General features: G+C 40.8%; 3 protein-coding genes across 6 annotated transcripts; 2 read left to right on the top strand and 1 right to left on the bottom strand.

Annotated features, from left to right (window-relative positions):
• Positions 1-66: 66 nt before the first annotated feature.
• Positions 67-1,919, bottom strand: hmces (5-hydroxymethylcytosine binding, ES cell specific). 2 transcript variants are annotated; one of them, XM_077602276.1, is made up of 7 exons: positions 1,810-1,919; positions 1,505-1,719; positions 1,139-1,282; positions 909-1,043; positions 675-829; positions 423-615; positions 67-252 (listed from the first exon to the last, which is right to left on the bottom strand). In XM_077602276.1, exons 2-7 carry the CDS (start codon positions 1,691-1,693, stop codon positions 73-75), a joined length of 996 nt encoding a protein of 331 aa, XP_077458402.1. In that variant the 5' UTR covers positions 1,694-1,719; positions 1,810-1,919; the 3' UTR covers positions 67-72. The 2 variants fall into 2 exon arrangements, with proteins under 2 accessions (XP_077458402.1, XP_077458401.1); XM_077602275.1 differs by having other exon boundaries at positions 1,505-1,915.
• Positions 1,289-7,251, top strand: LOC144075345 (tubulin monoglycylase TTLL3-like). 3 transcript variants are annotated; one of them, XM_077602270.1, is made up of 15 exons: positions 1,289-1,307; positions 2,333-2,455; positions 3,309-3,437; positions 3,657-3,742; positions 3,856-4,000; positions 4,077-4,123; positions 4,201-4,329; positions 4,653-4,767; positions 4,845-4,940; positions 5,011-5,182; positions 5,319-5,467; positions 5,529-5,772; positions 6,147-6,406; positions 6,477-6,652; positions 6,716-7,251. In XM_077602270.1, exons 3-15 carry the CDS (start codon positions 3,389-3,391, stop codon positions 7,061-7,063), a joined length of 2,016 nt encoding a protein of 671 aa, XP_077458396.1. In that variant the 5' UTR covers positions 1,289-1,307; positions 2,333-2,455; positions 3,309-3,388; the 3' UTR covers positions 7,064-7,251. The 3 variants fall into 3 exon arrangements, with proteins under 3 accessions (XP_077458396.1, XP_077458395.1, XP_077458394.1); XM_077602269.1 differs by lacking the exon at positions 1,289-1,307 and adding an exon at positions 1,936-2,038; XM_077602268.1 differs by lacking the exon at positions 1,289-1,307 and having other exon boundaries at positions 1,976-2,455.
• Positions 7,252-7,586: 335 nt separating this feature from the next.
• uqcrc1 (ubiquinol-cytochrome c reductase core protein 1) lies at positions 7,587-11,748 on the top strand. Its single transcript, XM_077603876.1, has 13 exons — positions 7,587-7,738; positions 8,586-8,726; positions 8,805-8,891; positions 8,969-9,098; positions 9,252-9,450; positions 9,532-9,611; positions 9,688-9,803; positions 10,054-10,197; positions 10,439-10,599; positions 10,679-10,764; positions 10,946-11,034; positions 11,113-11,188; positions 11,290-11,748. Exons 1-13 carry the CDS (start codon positions 7,676-7,678, stop codon positions 11,352-11,354), a joined length of 1,437 nt encoding a protein of 478 aa, XP_077460002.1. The 5' UTR covers positions 7,587-7,675; the 3' UTR covers positions 11,355-11,748.
• Positions 11,749-14,043: the final 2,295 nt, after the last annotated feature.

The raw sequence follows: 14,043 nt of genomic DNA on the forward strand, positions 1-14,043 counted from the left end.
TGTGAAGTGTGTTTAACAGTACAAGAATGGCACAATTATCAATGAGCTGAAAGGTAAAAAAACAAAAACAGTTTACTTTTTTTTTTGTTTTTTGCTGGTCCCCTGCAGCCACTGCTCAAGTAGTCCCGTAGACTTGCCAGCATTGCCTTTCTCCTCCTGACTGTTACATGAATCCGACTCCTTCCTCTTTTTTGAAGAGCCGTTTTCTAGCCAACTCATCATCAACTTGCTGCTAGCTGTTGGCTTGGGCTCCTTGGAGGAATACATGCCCATGTTTGTCACTGAATTTAACAGTGAACTGTTATAAATGATATAAACTGAGCATCATGTGATTTTGATCGTATGGAGGTAGTGTGGCCACTGGGTTGCATTTGTTTAACATTGTTCACATGGCCAAGTTAGCATCATCAAACGACAAGTACCTTTTTCTGGTTGAGGTCCACAGGTTGAAGGCACTCGGGAGTGTTGTTACGAGAATTATTGACTATTGTCGAGACGGGGTGATAGGTCAGCATGTCTTCGGACTGGAGCAGTTTTAAAGCATCTAAAGATTTGACCTCGCCGAAATCAAGCCATCTCCTCACTTGCTCTTCTCCGGCCAAAACGGCCGGCATTCTGAAACAGACAACGCCTTCAGCTCCGTAGCGAAGTTGTGTCGTAAAATCCAACCTCACCTGTCATGGATACCTTGGAGATTGGCAGAAGCGTTCACCGTGATGACTGTATAGGTATAAAGGGGTTCTCCACCAGATGGTGGCGTCCAACAATCAAATACTCCTGCCATGGTAAGCAACTTCCATCCTGTCCACTCATCTGATGATTCTTCTTCCTGTTAGAAAACCCAGGAAATGTTCATCTGTGGAAAAACCACCATTTATTGTGAAGGATAGCTCAGTCAGGTCCCTTACGGGATCTTGCTTCACACAAGAATTTGAGTTCTGAGGGAAATAGATGAAAAATGGCTGCTTCTCTTTGTCCTTCCTCTTCCACTCGTAGAAGCCATCGGCCAAGATAACGCAGCGCTGTCCTTTCAATAAGGGATCCTTGGTAGTAGAACAAAGCCAGTAGATGTCAAATGGGACATAGGAGCAGTTCACTATTAATTTGCTAGTCTATAAAGGTTGGCATGTACAAGTACCTTGTAAGACTTTTTTTGCAGGATGTTCTCACTCCGACAGTTGTTAGTGCTGTATTGCATCTTGCCTGGGTCATTCTCCTTAAACCAGGAAGGAACAAGGCCCCAACGCATGGAAGCCAGAACACACTCATCCACAGGAGCATTCTGTGCACACAGGGGACATCATGAGGTCCTAACACCTTTTTTGTACATGATTCATTCGCTTCTGTTGATGATGAGCACTCACAGCCAGTCATTTAACTTTCAATGACTTGGACGTCTATTGTTGTCAATGGCAGGCCATGAGTTAAGATTTTTTTAAAATCCAGATTGCATTGTGCCAAGAGTTTATTTGGATTAAAAAAAAAAGGTTTTCGATTTGGTTACCTTGTCAAAGTGTCTATGGGATAGCAGAACCGGGCTCATGGACTGGGGGCTCTTGTTGTAGGAGGGTCGGTATTTGTCCGCGTCTCCGTCCCTCCAGCCAGGCCGTCTTCTCTGCCCATCACGGTTTCTGTATGGGCAAGCTCGGCTCACTTCGTCCGGAGCTAGAGTGCAAGCGGTCCTTCCACACATTTCACAGAAAAAAAACTGCCTCCTCACTAAAATAATATTTCTAGTTAGCGCTGTGGTGATATGATACCATCTGAGCCGTACCGTAACTGTTTTTCTAGTTATTATTTTGTACCTACCAGGGCGAGTTTGTCGTCCCGGGCGTGTATTTTGACAGATGGGGAGATTTGCACGGATAACTATATTTATCACAAAATATGCAAGACGCCAAATAGTTGAGCTGCTACTCCTCACTTGGACATCTAGCCTTGTTTGTGTGATATCTATGAAACAAATAGACTTGAGCCAAGATGGCGCCATCAAGCAGAAAAATATTTTGGGTGCATTGAAAAAAGATATGGCGATAACGTATGGGTCTGGCTAAGTTTTCAGCATGCATACTTTTAGCTAACCTTTCCGAATAACATGTTTCATTTATGGCCTGGAACGATAATTTAATGTCCCTCCTACGAACCCCAACTTGGATATTTATTTGTATAGTTAGGTCTTTTGGCAAGCGTTGAAAACAGTGGTCTAAAATCTCATGGAAATACTTTGTTCCTTTGGCTAAAATCTAAAACAATAATTTATATAATTTAATAGCTGTCAAAAATAAAAAGTGACGTTGAATAAAATGATATTTAATATAACAAATGTGTACAGGTAAGTTGCATTGAGCCTCCAGTTGTTGCCATGGATACCGTAAACCGAGTTGGGGCAGAGCGAACGTCCCTCTGGTGAAAATCAACAACAAACTCAACACATCTTTTGGAGCTATTTATACAGGTAGGAATAAAAAGTTCTGTGTACTCAAAATAGTACTTTGTTTCCTTCTAATTTTAAAATGCCTGAAAGGATATAGTACAATTAAGATATATTTTTATTTGGATTAGGGGTACACTTTGATTTGGGAATTTTTGTATTGAGTAAGTATTGAGAAATGTTTTAATCTTTTCCCAGCAATGTGAAAAGGTTTACTGGCAATATTTCAAGCCTTCTGCAATTTGACGCACTTGATATTGACAAAGTATCACACGCCTTTTGGTACCTTCTTTTCATTGTACTATTTTTGCATTGGTACATTTTGGACAGTACATAAAACGTGCATATACATCTTTATTTTTTAATTTAAAAAAATGATTTATGCCAAAACCATTAAACACTGAATAAAAATCATTTGAAACAATTGTCCCGATAACGATTAAATGTGAAAGATTTTCCTGTGGTTAGGTAAATCTTTGATACTTTGACTTGTTTGAAAATAGACCTGAATTCTGCAGTATTTATACCTTTAACTTAAAAATTCAATTTCTTTTTATTTAAGAATAGAATTAAGAATGTTACTCGTGTCCTATTGTTTTTTGTTTGTTGTTTGTTTTTGGAACCCCTCAATGTTGGCATATGGTTGTACTATATGCAAGAAAGTATCTGCCTTGACTCTAAACTTGACGCCTGGACAGTTAGTCAGCTTATAGATAACATGTTTTGAATAAATCATAAGGTTGCCCTGTAGACACGAATATTTGAATCCATCATTAAACTTTCATTAGGTCACTCTTTTTGGCCTTTAGCTTACTCTATAGAACTTTACTTACATTCACTGCAGTTTTTTTTCTTTTTCACCTCCATGCTCTTCAAGGTAAGATCTGTGAAAGATTCCCCTCGCATTTGCAAGTGGGACAATCTGTGGGTTGATTTAAAAACCAGAAGTTAACAGCAATGGTGCAACAATTCCAAATTCAAGATGAAGTCAAAACCCTGCATTCTAGTAAGTCATCTTACAATACGCCCGAACAGACGACTCGCACATCTGTTCTTTTTTCGTATGCTTGTGTACATGAAATTTCCCGAATACGGGATGAATAAAGTTATCTAATCTAATGTACTTAATAAAAATGGAAAGCCATTATTAAATGTAATTTATGGTATACATACTGTATATACAGTATATTATATGCAAGGGTGTGTGTGCGTGTGTGTGTGTCAGCTTCACCTCGGCACAGTTGTCCACTGCCTGCTCTCAACCCAGATAGACTAAGGACAGCCAAGGCCATTGTGGACAAAACTGTCAAGGTGGGTCAAAAATGATTTTTAATAATGAAAGAATGTGTCCACATTTTTTTTCAACATGCAATTTTTACATTTACCTCTATTTTGTCATCACCTCTCTCTTTCTCTTACTTTAGTTGCATAAGGTTTTCTCCATTCAGGGCCCTTACCCTACCATTAGGGCCTCACTGAAGGCAAGAGGGTGGGTGGAAAAGCGGACTTGGCGCCCTGGTCACGCTAAGTACATGCCCCCTGACAGAGAGAGCTACTCTATTGATGCTGGTGACACCGATAATAAATATATGATCAGCTGATGTTGTGTTTTTAAAATGGCTAAAATGTCTAATTATTTTCTTAGATGAGAAAAACCATGACCAGGATACGAATGGACTGTATGATCTTATGGTATGGCCACAGAGAACGATAACATCTGATGTTGTTATGACACAAAATTAAATAGTATCGCATTTCTCATTCATTAGTCTCGCCTGGTCCGGAATGAAATGGTTTATTTTTACTGGACAAATAGAAGAGATGCCATCAATACCAGTATTTTGCAGAAAGAACAGATGATCAATCATTTTGCCAAAGCAGGAAGCTTCACCACCAAGGTAAATAAATAATATTGAGTTTTTCTTTGAATAATCTTAAATGGATGCTTTTGTAATGTACCAGTAAACCGAAGTGCCCCAAAAAACCCACGCAATATGGGAAGACCATGCAAATACTGGGCTAAGCAGCCGCCAACTATATTATCATCAATTAAATAAAAACAGAGATTTTCATTGCAATTTGTATAATTAAATATGTACTTGGAGCCACCTTCTTTTATATATTATATTACAGGCATTTTTTTTTACCAGGTATTGTCTTGCACTGTAAGTCCAGGTACGACTATGAACAACAAACACTTGCTCTTTAATATCTATTCCAGGTGGGTTTGTGTATGAATCTAAGAAGTCTGCACTGGTTTGACTCAGCAGACCCGGAGACATTTTTTCCTCGCTGTTACAAGCTAGGAGCACGGGATGAGAAGCATGCTTTCATTGGTTAGATATTTTAAATGAGCTTCTAGAAAAGAAAGATTTGCAACCTAACGTTGGTGTGCTGTATTTCCTTCCTGAAGAAGACTACAGGAGAACTGCCTGCATGAGTTTTTTGAAGTACATTGTGGAGGAAGCACAGAATGTTGAGGAAGAGAGAAAAAATGAGCACATTCAAGGTACAATTATTTGAGTAGATTCTGATACGAATCACGAGGGCCCAGTTTGATTTCATGACTCCACTTACAGAAGCGCGTGAACCACCTACTGTTTCCAAAATGATCAGCACAGCTCTCAGAGAGTGCCAGGATTTTCTCGAGAGTTTGGAGCATGCTGACATTGATGCCAGTTTGGAAAAAACTCCATCCCTTGCAAAGGAAGGATGGGGAGAATTTATTGACAACTTCTACTTGTTTGTTCAGTGAGTACTGCAGTGTACGGTTTGTGTGCATAGTGTATTATATAGCGCAGGGGTAGGGAGCATATCTGGCTGCATGAGCACATATTAGCCTACAACTAACATCATAAGCCTTTGTTCCTTGTTTTTTTTCTTGCAGTGACAGAGCCCAAATTAAAATCAAAAAATCATTAGTAACCTCCTGTAAGGCCATGCTGCAGAGGCTAGCTGAGGTCAGTCCACAGCTGGACACAGATGGGATACACAACATATGGATCATCAAGCCTGGAGCCAAGTCCAGAGGCAGAGGTGAGCAACCTGTCACCTGGATACGATTTCAAATATGACTGAAGTCATTTTGGTCTTCTAGGTATTAAATGTGCCAAGCGTTTAGATCAGATCCTCAGCCTGGTGGACAGGAATCCAACTCTGATCAAGGAATCCAAGTGGGTGGTACAAAAGTACCTGGAGCGGCCCTTCTTGGTGGAGGGAACAAAGTTTGATGTACGCCAGTGGTTTCTTGTGACCGACTGGAACCCTCTCACTGTGTGGTTCTATAAAAAGTGCTACTTACGCTTCTCTACGCAACCGTACTCATTGGACACACTGGACAAGTATGTTTAAAGGTGGTTTAACTGGAATCTGCATGTTCTGGCCTGCAATTAACTATTCGCTGAGCCACACTCGGAAAAGCAAATTGGCTAGTAAATAAACCACCAAATCCAATACTTTTGTCAATACTTGTTCAAAAGTAACAGTGATTTGAAGACAGAGGTACATGATCAACAGATAAACGATGTACAGACATTGAAATAAAATGGCGATTTTGTTTAATCCCAGAAAAAAATCTCCTGCGTTTGTTTTCTTAGCAATTTGATTATGACTAAATGCTAGTGGGCCAACACTTATCCCATAAGGCAATACTAAAATCCCATTAAAATAAGTATCCATCAACTATTTTCAATATGATGTTATGCTTTCCTTTCAGATCTGTGCATTTGTGCAATAATTCCATCCAGAAGCATCTGAGGCCTTCCCATCAACGCCATCCCGTCATCCCTGACGACAATATGTGGTCTGATGACCAGTTTATGACCTTTCTTTCCAGTCGAGGTCAAAAGGCTCAGTGGGAAAATGTAGTTGTGCCTGGGATGAAGAAGGCTGTTAGACATGCATTGCAGACTGCACAAGATCTTGTGGATTCACGTAAAAACACTTTTGAGCTTTATGGGGCCGACTTCATGTTAGGTATGAGCATGTATGTTTACAAATATACATAGCATATTTACTCTGTAGAAAATAATTTGTTTTTTTCCAGGCCCTGACTTACATCCATGGCTGATTGAAATCAATGCCAGTCCCACCATGGCCCCCTCTACGCCCATCACAGCCCGTCTTTGTGCAGCTGTGCAGGAGGACATGCTGCGTGTCGTCCTGGACCGCAGAGCAGACCGGTCAGCGGACACAGGGGATTTTGAGCTTATATATCAACAGGTAGACACGTGCAATGTAAATTAATTTGACTGAATTACTGAAGTTGTCTCTCTTGCTTTCTAGGCAGCTGTAGATGTCCCACAGTATGTGGGAGTCCAATTATTTATTGAGGGATTCAGGCTCAAAGACACATGTCTGCTTCCCCCTTTGAGGCCATTAAAACGCTCAAGCTCAAAGTATCGTATCACTAAAAAGGAGGTGCCGAAAGAAAAAGTCAAATCTCTGCCAAAAGTGGTAAAGAGGGCCATATCGCACGTCAAAAACATCCCAGACAAAGTTCCGCCTGAGCTACCAGTTCCCGTTCCTATTGAAACTTTCACAGGACACTGGTCCTTACGTATACCTCTTGATTCATGCTCACATTCTGTACTTCTATGGCGAAAGGGGTTACAGAAAATAGTTTCTCAATAAAATTCTAACTGAAAGACAACAAAACAAAAAGCTCTTCTAGACTATAATTCCAAAACGATTGTGGAATGTACCCACTTCAAACCACTTTAGTTGATGTGAAGAACCTGCAATCATGTGTACCAAATGCCTTTTCTATGTACTTTCATGCACTTAAATTGTTTTCTTACAATAAACTCTGATTTCAATTGCTTGTGATTTTGAATCCTTTGTTTAAAAATAATGGTAGGGACAACAACCGCTCATTTTAAATAAATTTAAAAGACATGCTGCCCATACATAAGGTACATTACTATATTTAATTTGACAAGGTCCATGTGTTGTTATTTGTTGTTATTTGGGTGGCATGTGACTTGAAATGTAACACGAGGAGGAAAAATAATTTCCGTAAATTAATATTTAAATCGGTTTTTTTTAAACTCACACCATTATTATTCATGTAAGAGGAAAGGATGGAAAGTCAATTTTTTGTAAATCCCATTTTGCTATTTAACATTGACAAACACATGGTGGCGACAAACAAGTCCAAGTCCGATGACTCAACTTGCTTTTTAACGAAGAAGAAAATACCCTCCGACAGCGGAAACTGTCGTCTTCTCTAACCTGGAATGAGAAATGGCGGCGTCTGTGTGCCGAGTTGGGAGCACTGTGGGTCGTGTACTCGCCAAAACCCGTAGTGTAAGTAAGATTTCAAATAACTCTAACAACAATCTGCATCCTTAATGTTGAATCAAACCCACCAAAAATCGAGAAACCCTTGGTTAGCATGATTGAAATTGTACCTTCATTTTAGCATCAGCTAACGTGAGTGAATGCAAGGTCAACTGACTATTAATACTAATGGTGCCTTCGCTAATATATTTTAGATTTGGGGTGGCATTTGTCGTGTAAACTGGTTATTTTATTTTCTGATTTTGTTTTTTTTAATTGTGTAATCTTGCCAGATATGGTTTGTCCCCATTGCGGTCCCCCTCTTAATGTAGCTTAGCTTCTTATGCAAGAACTTGTATATCATTTTGGCTGGAAAAAATGAAATCACATTCTTCGATTTATGATCAAACTCTTTATTCCGATGTTGTTGTTTTTTCGCCCTGGCTATAATAACTAAATATTTATGTTATGACCTTGTAAATATGTATTTGTGTTATTGTGCTTCTAGATCACCAACATTTCTGTTGCATTTCTTCAATCTATTCCCATTTTAAATTATTAATTTTTTAGACACAAAGTTGGGGTTACATTGTGAGTGGGAGGTATATTATTTTATATTCTATCCTAAATGACTTTTGTGAAGGATTACCCATTGTTCAACAACTTCTGTTGTCTGTTGCAATTTAAATGTGACATGACACATGGCATACTGTCTATAAATTAAGTAAATTGTTTATTTGAAGACAATTCAATTTCGAAATTTCCTGAAAACATCATTTGTAGTCAAATTTAGTTTTTTGTTTTGTTTTTTGAAAGCAGAATGAATAAAAACGTTATTTGTGTTGCATATTATGTGATTCTCTTACATTTCTAGCCCCTTCTGCTGTCTTTGAGGCGGGGACAGGCTTCAGTCAGCTATGCCCAAAGCCTGCTGGGAGCCCCTGAAACCCGTCTCACCTCTTTGGATAATGGATTGAGGGTAGCATCCGAAGAGACGGAACATGCTACATGCACAGTAAGGACTGTTCACTCTCATAGATGGTGATATTGTACTCATGCTCAACACTATAACTATTCATATCTTTCATTATAGGTTGGACTATGGATCAGTGCAGGCAGTCGTTATGAGAATGAAAAGAACAATGGAACAGGCTTTTTTCTAGAGCACATGGCCTTCAAGGTATAGTTATTATACAAAGACTTGCTGTATAGAGTGAACATGGTCTGTTGACACACTTTTTCCTCCTTTCTCTGAAGGGAACCAAGAAGCACCCTCAGTCAGCGTTAGAGCAGCAGGTGGAAGCTATGGGTGCTCATTTGAGTTCTTACACTTCCCGGGAACACACCGCGCACTACATGAAGACCTTGGCTAAAGATCTGCCTCAAGGTAACGTGTCTACTAAGAAATCTTGTAGCACCTACAATTTACCTGATAGCTCTTAGCTAGGAGACAATCTGTTCTCTGAAGCTGGTGGACCTCTGATTTGTTTGGATTTTAATGGAGGGATGGGGAAATAAGGTAGAACGTATGCTTCCTCAGCTGTGGAGCTGCTGTCGGAGGTGGTGCAGAACTGCTCGCTGAGCGAGGCGGAGATCGAGCAGCAGCGAGGTGTTGTGCTACGTGAACTGGAGGAAGTGGAAGGCAACCTGCAGGAGGTCTGTTTTGACCTGCTACATGCCACCGCCTTCCAGGGCACTGCACTTGGCCACAGTGTGCTAGGACCATCCAACACTGCCAGGTAAGGGTGGCGAGAGCACTGAAAACAAATTCATCACTCGTAAAAAAACGATTTTAATAAACCATATTGCCTTTTTTAAAGAACTATCACCCGCCAGGATCTAGTGGAATACATCAACAGCCATTACAAGGCTCCACGCATGGTTCTGGCTGCTGCTGGAGGTTTGTCCTCTTCTTGCCACCCATATACACTACTCGCGAACAGATTGGCTCAACATTTGATGCGCTTAATGTTCAGGTGTGAACCATGAGGAGCTGGTTAGTTTGGCCCAGTCACACTTCAGCGGAATGTCCTTTGAATACGAGGGAGATGCTGTCCCTGTCTTGTCTCCCTGCAGGTTTACAGGAAGTGAGGTGAGCAATGGAAATAGTTTAGCACTGATATTTTGGGCACTCGGCTTGTAAACCTAAGCAGTAATATCCGAGCTGATGTTGTGAAAGGACCACAATCAATATTGCAAAATATTTGTCTGTTCCAGCCATCAAATTGGAGAATTTGATTAAAGTACTTCCATCTCAAATTACATGAAACGGAGACATCTTCAAAAAAAAAACAATAATAAATATTGAAAAGCATGTAATTGTGTCTCAACTTTTTCCACAGATTCGCATGCGGGATGATGCTCTGCCACTGGCACACATTGCCATCGCCGTGGAGGGGGCTAGTGCTGCCAGCCCGGACATTGTGCCCCTCATGGTGGCTAATGCTATCATTGGAAGCTATGACCTCACCTGCGGTGGTGGCAAGGTTAGATGCCAGTATTGTCTTTTGACTAATCTTGGAAACATATAATTTTATTATCTATTCCATTGAAGCCTTTCCCACTTGAGACTGTATGTGTATTACCTTGGAAACAGCTTTTATTTAATTGTAGCTATGTTTGCACCGGTGACAGTTATTTTCAAAAAGCAAGTGTCAGACAGACTGAGTTGTTCAGCTGCTGCTATTGTCAGGCAAAAAAAACTTATGCTCTCGCCCTTATATAAAGAACATGAGCAGCCGTCTAGCCCGCCTGGCGGTGGAGGGAAAACTGTGTCACAGCTTCCAGGCGTTCCACTCAGCTTACAGCGACACCGGCCTGCTGGGCATTCACTTTGTGTCCGATAAGCACAACATTGACGACATGATGCATTGGTCCCAGAATGCCTGGTGAGAGATGAGGACATCCGTTGATTGAATCTGATTTAATTGATCTCTCCGAAGCTGAGTCTTGTTTTTCTCCATGCAGGATGAACTTGTGCACCACCGTCACCGAGAGTGATGTAGCCCGAGGCAAAAATGCTGTGAAGGCCAGCATGGTGGGACAGCTAAATGGTATGCGCTTACTTAAATGATCATGCATTGAGCCTAAACTTACATTTCTGAGTAAGCTTGAACTTAAACTATTAAGTTGTGCTAATACATGAAGTGCTAAAAGACTGAATGATATAGCAGTCATACATATATATGTATGTGTGTATGTATATATATACATATTATTTGTCTTTTTTTTAAGGAACAACTCCAATTTGTGATGAAATCGGCAGACACATTCTGAACTATGGACGACGCATTCCCCTTGCTGAGTGGGATGCTCGCATCGATGTGAGTGTCTTTGAAACATTGGCAATTGCCAGCAATGCTGTCCTATTGTGCTGACCACACTTGGACTGCGTTTTTCAGGCCGTGACTCCCAGGATGGTGCGTGACGTCTGCTCCAAATACATCTACGATAAGTGTCCGGCTGTGGCCGGTGTTGGTAAGTTCTCACGCTGGAACCCTTTTGAGCTCTCTTTCAAATGCATCATGAGTAATGAAACTTTTACGAACATGTGCATTTTCCTTTTTTTTTTCCATTAGGCCCAGTTGAGCAGCTGCCAGACTACAACAGAATGCGAAGTGCCATGTACTGGCTTAGGTTTTAAATTGCACCATGGTGTTTCTTCATGTCTGCTTCTCATCCTCATACTGAGATTTAGTTGGCCTTCGCAAGAAAAGTGTCCACGCAGAAAGTCATTGATCCATTCTCTCTCTTTCCTTCCCCTCTGTCTCTTCTTGTCATGCCCGTTGAAGGTGGTAACTACCTCTTATGAGTAGGGATCTGAATTGGTCACCTTGTTTAATCTGAACTTGAGCTCAGCAGTTGGCACAGATGTTTAGCAGAAGGAGAGAATGGACTATGTATAATCAGGACTTGGTACATCCCAAATACAACCTGGAGCACGCGTATATTTATAATTTCTGTGAGATTAATTTGTCCCCTAATGTACATAATAGAAGGTCTCATTCTGGATAAAATAAAAATGCTGAAACATTGCATCTTTTGTGTGTCTTATTGAGCCTGTTATATTGTGGATCTACTGCAGCCTCTGCTAGGCAGGTAATGAATATTATATAGTAGTTGAGGAGTTTCTGTAAGATTAATTTGGATGTGCATCAGTTATGATACATAGCTACTAGTAAGCATTAACGTGGAACTTCTACAGTAAGATCTCAATTGATAATAAGCCGCATCTTCTTTGAATCATGACTTCATTTTATATTAATGCGAAGTTCATTGTGTATCTGTGAGAGCAATGCGGCCGACTGGTACAACTCATCAGCATTTGTTAAGGAGAGGGGTGACATCTGTGCAAGCCTCGTTCGTTTATCTGTGGCAGTACATGATGACTCGTCTTGCTCCAGGCGTCCTGAGGGCCCAGTCATCATAATCAAGTTTAACTTTTAAGTCATTAGTAAGATGAGGATTGGTCCAGTGATGGGATGCACTGGAGGTGCATCAGGAAACAAGGTACTTCTTGGCCTGACATCTTTGTCCTTGTCATTTTCCAGGGGGCTTTTTGTTCTTGCTACTATCTCGAGCTCTCTCGACCTCTTGTCTGCCTCCATGCTCCTTAAACACAGGATCTTGGGCATTCGTCACTTGCGTGTTGACGCACAGAAACATGATAAGAGTTCAATTAAACCCATAAAAGTCACGTCTACGCACACAGACGAGTGGCTGCATTTGCTTCAGTCAACAACAACAACAAAAAATTCAAATGCATATTTTACGAAGCAGCAATGTGCTTCAGCAAATGTTGCTATCCACTTAATGAAGCCTGTAAATTTCTCACAGTATTTGCGTTTGCTCCGTCATGTAGAACTGCTTCTTTTAGAGCCTTTGACGTAATCAGGCCCTTTCTGGAGATTTTACTGGAGCGTGGCAGGTGAAGAGGGATGTTGAAACAAACAAAAAAACAAAAAAACACACACTTCCTGTGTTTTACAATCATCCATGTTTAGATTTTATTTGCCAATCATGGGTTTGTTGTAGACAATCCTATGTCGGTTGTGTTATTTATTTTTAACCAGAATAAATTTGCACTGACTAACAAAATAAGTATTCGTTAAACACATTTTTACGTACACAACATTTAAATTGACACTAACTCTGGTTTCACATTGTACATTTTGTTGCATATTAAAAATAAGTAACTATAATAGTATATTGGAAATTATGTTGATGTATCAATGTGGTTTATTTTATCACTGTAAAATCACATTTGATGTGTTGCTTTTCTGCATGATGAATCAAATGAATTCATAAGTGTGGCTAAGATAATAATACTTTCACACGTCATCCTTTTGGGCATCAAGGATTTATTAGTACATTTGGAAAGCCATACTTTTTCTATGTTGATTGTTGAATGGTTATGATTATGTTATTTTTAGATGGGAGAAAGGCAGCTTTGAATGTGGAGGAAATTAGATTAAAAGGGGAGGGGGTTAGAGAGGGGACAGCGAGGACGTACAGCAGTGAAGACGGGGTCTTGTCGGACTCTCAGACACTTGAACGTCCCCCTTCAAGACGTTGGTCGCACTTGTCATTGCTAACCAGGATACAGAAGACGTTTTTGTCAATTCTTCAAATATTCTGATTATTTCCAGGGCTGGAAGTGCCTTTCCCCCACAAGTCACCAACAATCTACTGTAGTGAGACAGTAAGTACATTCATGTTTGACTCTTTAGGAGGACTTAGAAGTTGATAGTTTCTATTGTATGAATAGAGTCAACTGTGCATTCAAATTCAAAATGTCCACTTAAGTGTATTGTGGTCATTTGTCGCATTCTTTTGCTGGCATTCTACAAGTGCTTTCAAACCATTTTCATCATCCTCTGTCCAACAGACCTCCAAGGATGAGGACAGTTCAGTTGTGCTTATGCCTGGCTCTGCTGCTGCCTTGCGGGGTCCGCGGTCAACGGAGCAGCCCTTCTTTTCCCAAAGACAACAAAGACACACGAATGGGCGCGATGGCCGTCGACAGACCGAACGGTAGCAGTGCGTTGAACTCATTACTACGACCCTCGCACCACCATCCGGCGCGAGCCCCTCGACTGGTGGTCCAGGTGCCCAAAAGAGCCCAGCCGGGGTCTCGCTTCGCTCTGTCCCTTGATGTCCCAACCAGCATTCTCAGTGTCCTCATAGACTTAGCCAAGAACCAGGATATGAAGACCAGGGCAGCGGCCAATGCAGAACTATTGGCACGGATTGGCAAGCGGAAATAGCATGGCAGCAAGGGTTAGAAATATCTTCACTGACAATGTTATCTCAGATGCAAATAAGATCCTATT

This window comes from Stigmatopora argus, chromosome 6 (assembly GCF_051989625.1).
Source record: "Stigmatopora argus isolate UIUO_Sarg chromosome 6, RoL_Sarg_1.0, whole genome shotgun sequence".
In the NCBI taxonomy this organism is placed as follows: Eukaryota; Metazoa; Chordata; class Actinopteri; order Syngnathiformes; family Syngnathidae; genus Stigmatopora; species Stigmatopora argus.

Bases quoted from the DNA above. Each gene is read 5' to 3' on its own strand.
- hmces (XM_077602276.1), bottom strand. From the start codon at position 1,693: ATGTGTGGAAGGACCGCTTGCACTCTAGCTCCGGACGAAGTGAGCCGA. The intron at 616-674 runs GTGAGGTTGGAT...TGTCTGTTTCAG, and splicing joins CTCCAAGGTATCCATGACAG to AATGCCGGCCGTTTTGGCCG. The intron at 253-422 runs GTACTTGTCGTT...TATTCCTCCAAG, and splicing joins TGGACCTCAACCAGAAAAAG to GAGCCCAAGCCAACAGCTAG.
- LOC144075345 (XM_077602270.1), top strand. From the start codon at position 3,389: ATGGTGCAACAATTCCAAATTCAAGATGAAGTCAAAACCCTGCATTCT. The intron at 4,124-4,200 runs GTATGGCCACAG...CTCATTCATTAG, and splicing joins ATGGACTGTATGATCTTATG to TCTCGCCTGGTCCGGAATGA. The intron at 5,773-6,146 runs GTATGTTTAAAG...CTTTCCTTTCAG, and splicing joins TCATTGGACACACTGGACAA to ATCTGTGCATTTGTGCAATA.
- uqcrc1 (XM_077603876.1), top strand. From the start codon at position 7,676: ATGGCGGCGTCTGTGTGCCGAGTTGGGAGCACTGTGGGTCGTGTACTC. The intron at 8,727-8,804 runs GTAAGGACTGTT...CTTTCATTATAG, and splicing joins CGGAACATGCTACATGCACA to GTTGGACTATGGATCAGTGC. The intron at 9,612-9,687 runs GTTTGTCCTCTT...CTTAATGTTCAG, and splicing joins GGTTCTGGCTGCTGCTGGAG to GTGTGAACCATGAGGAGCTG.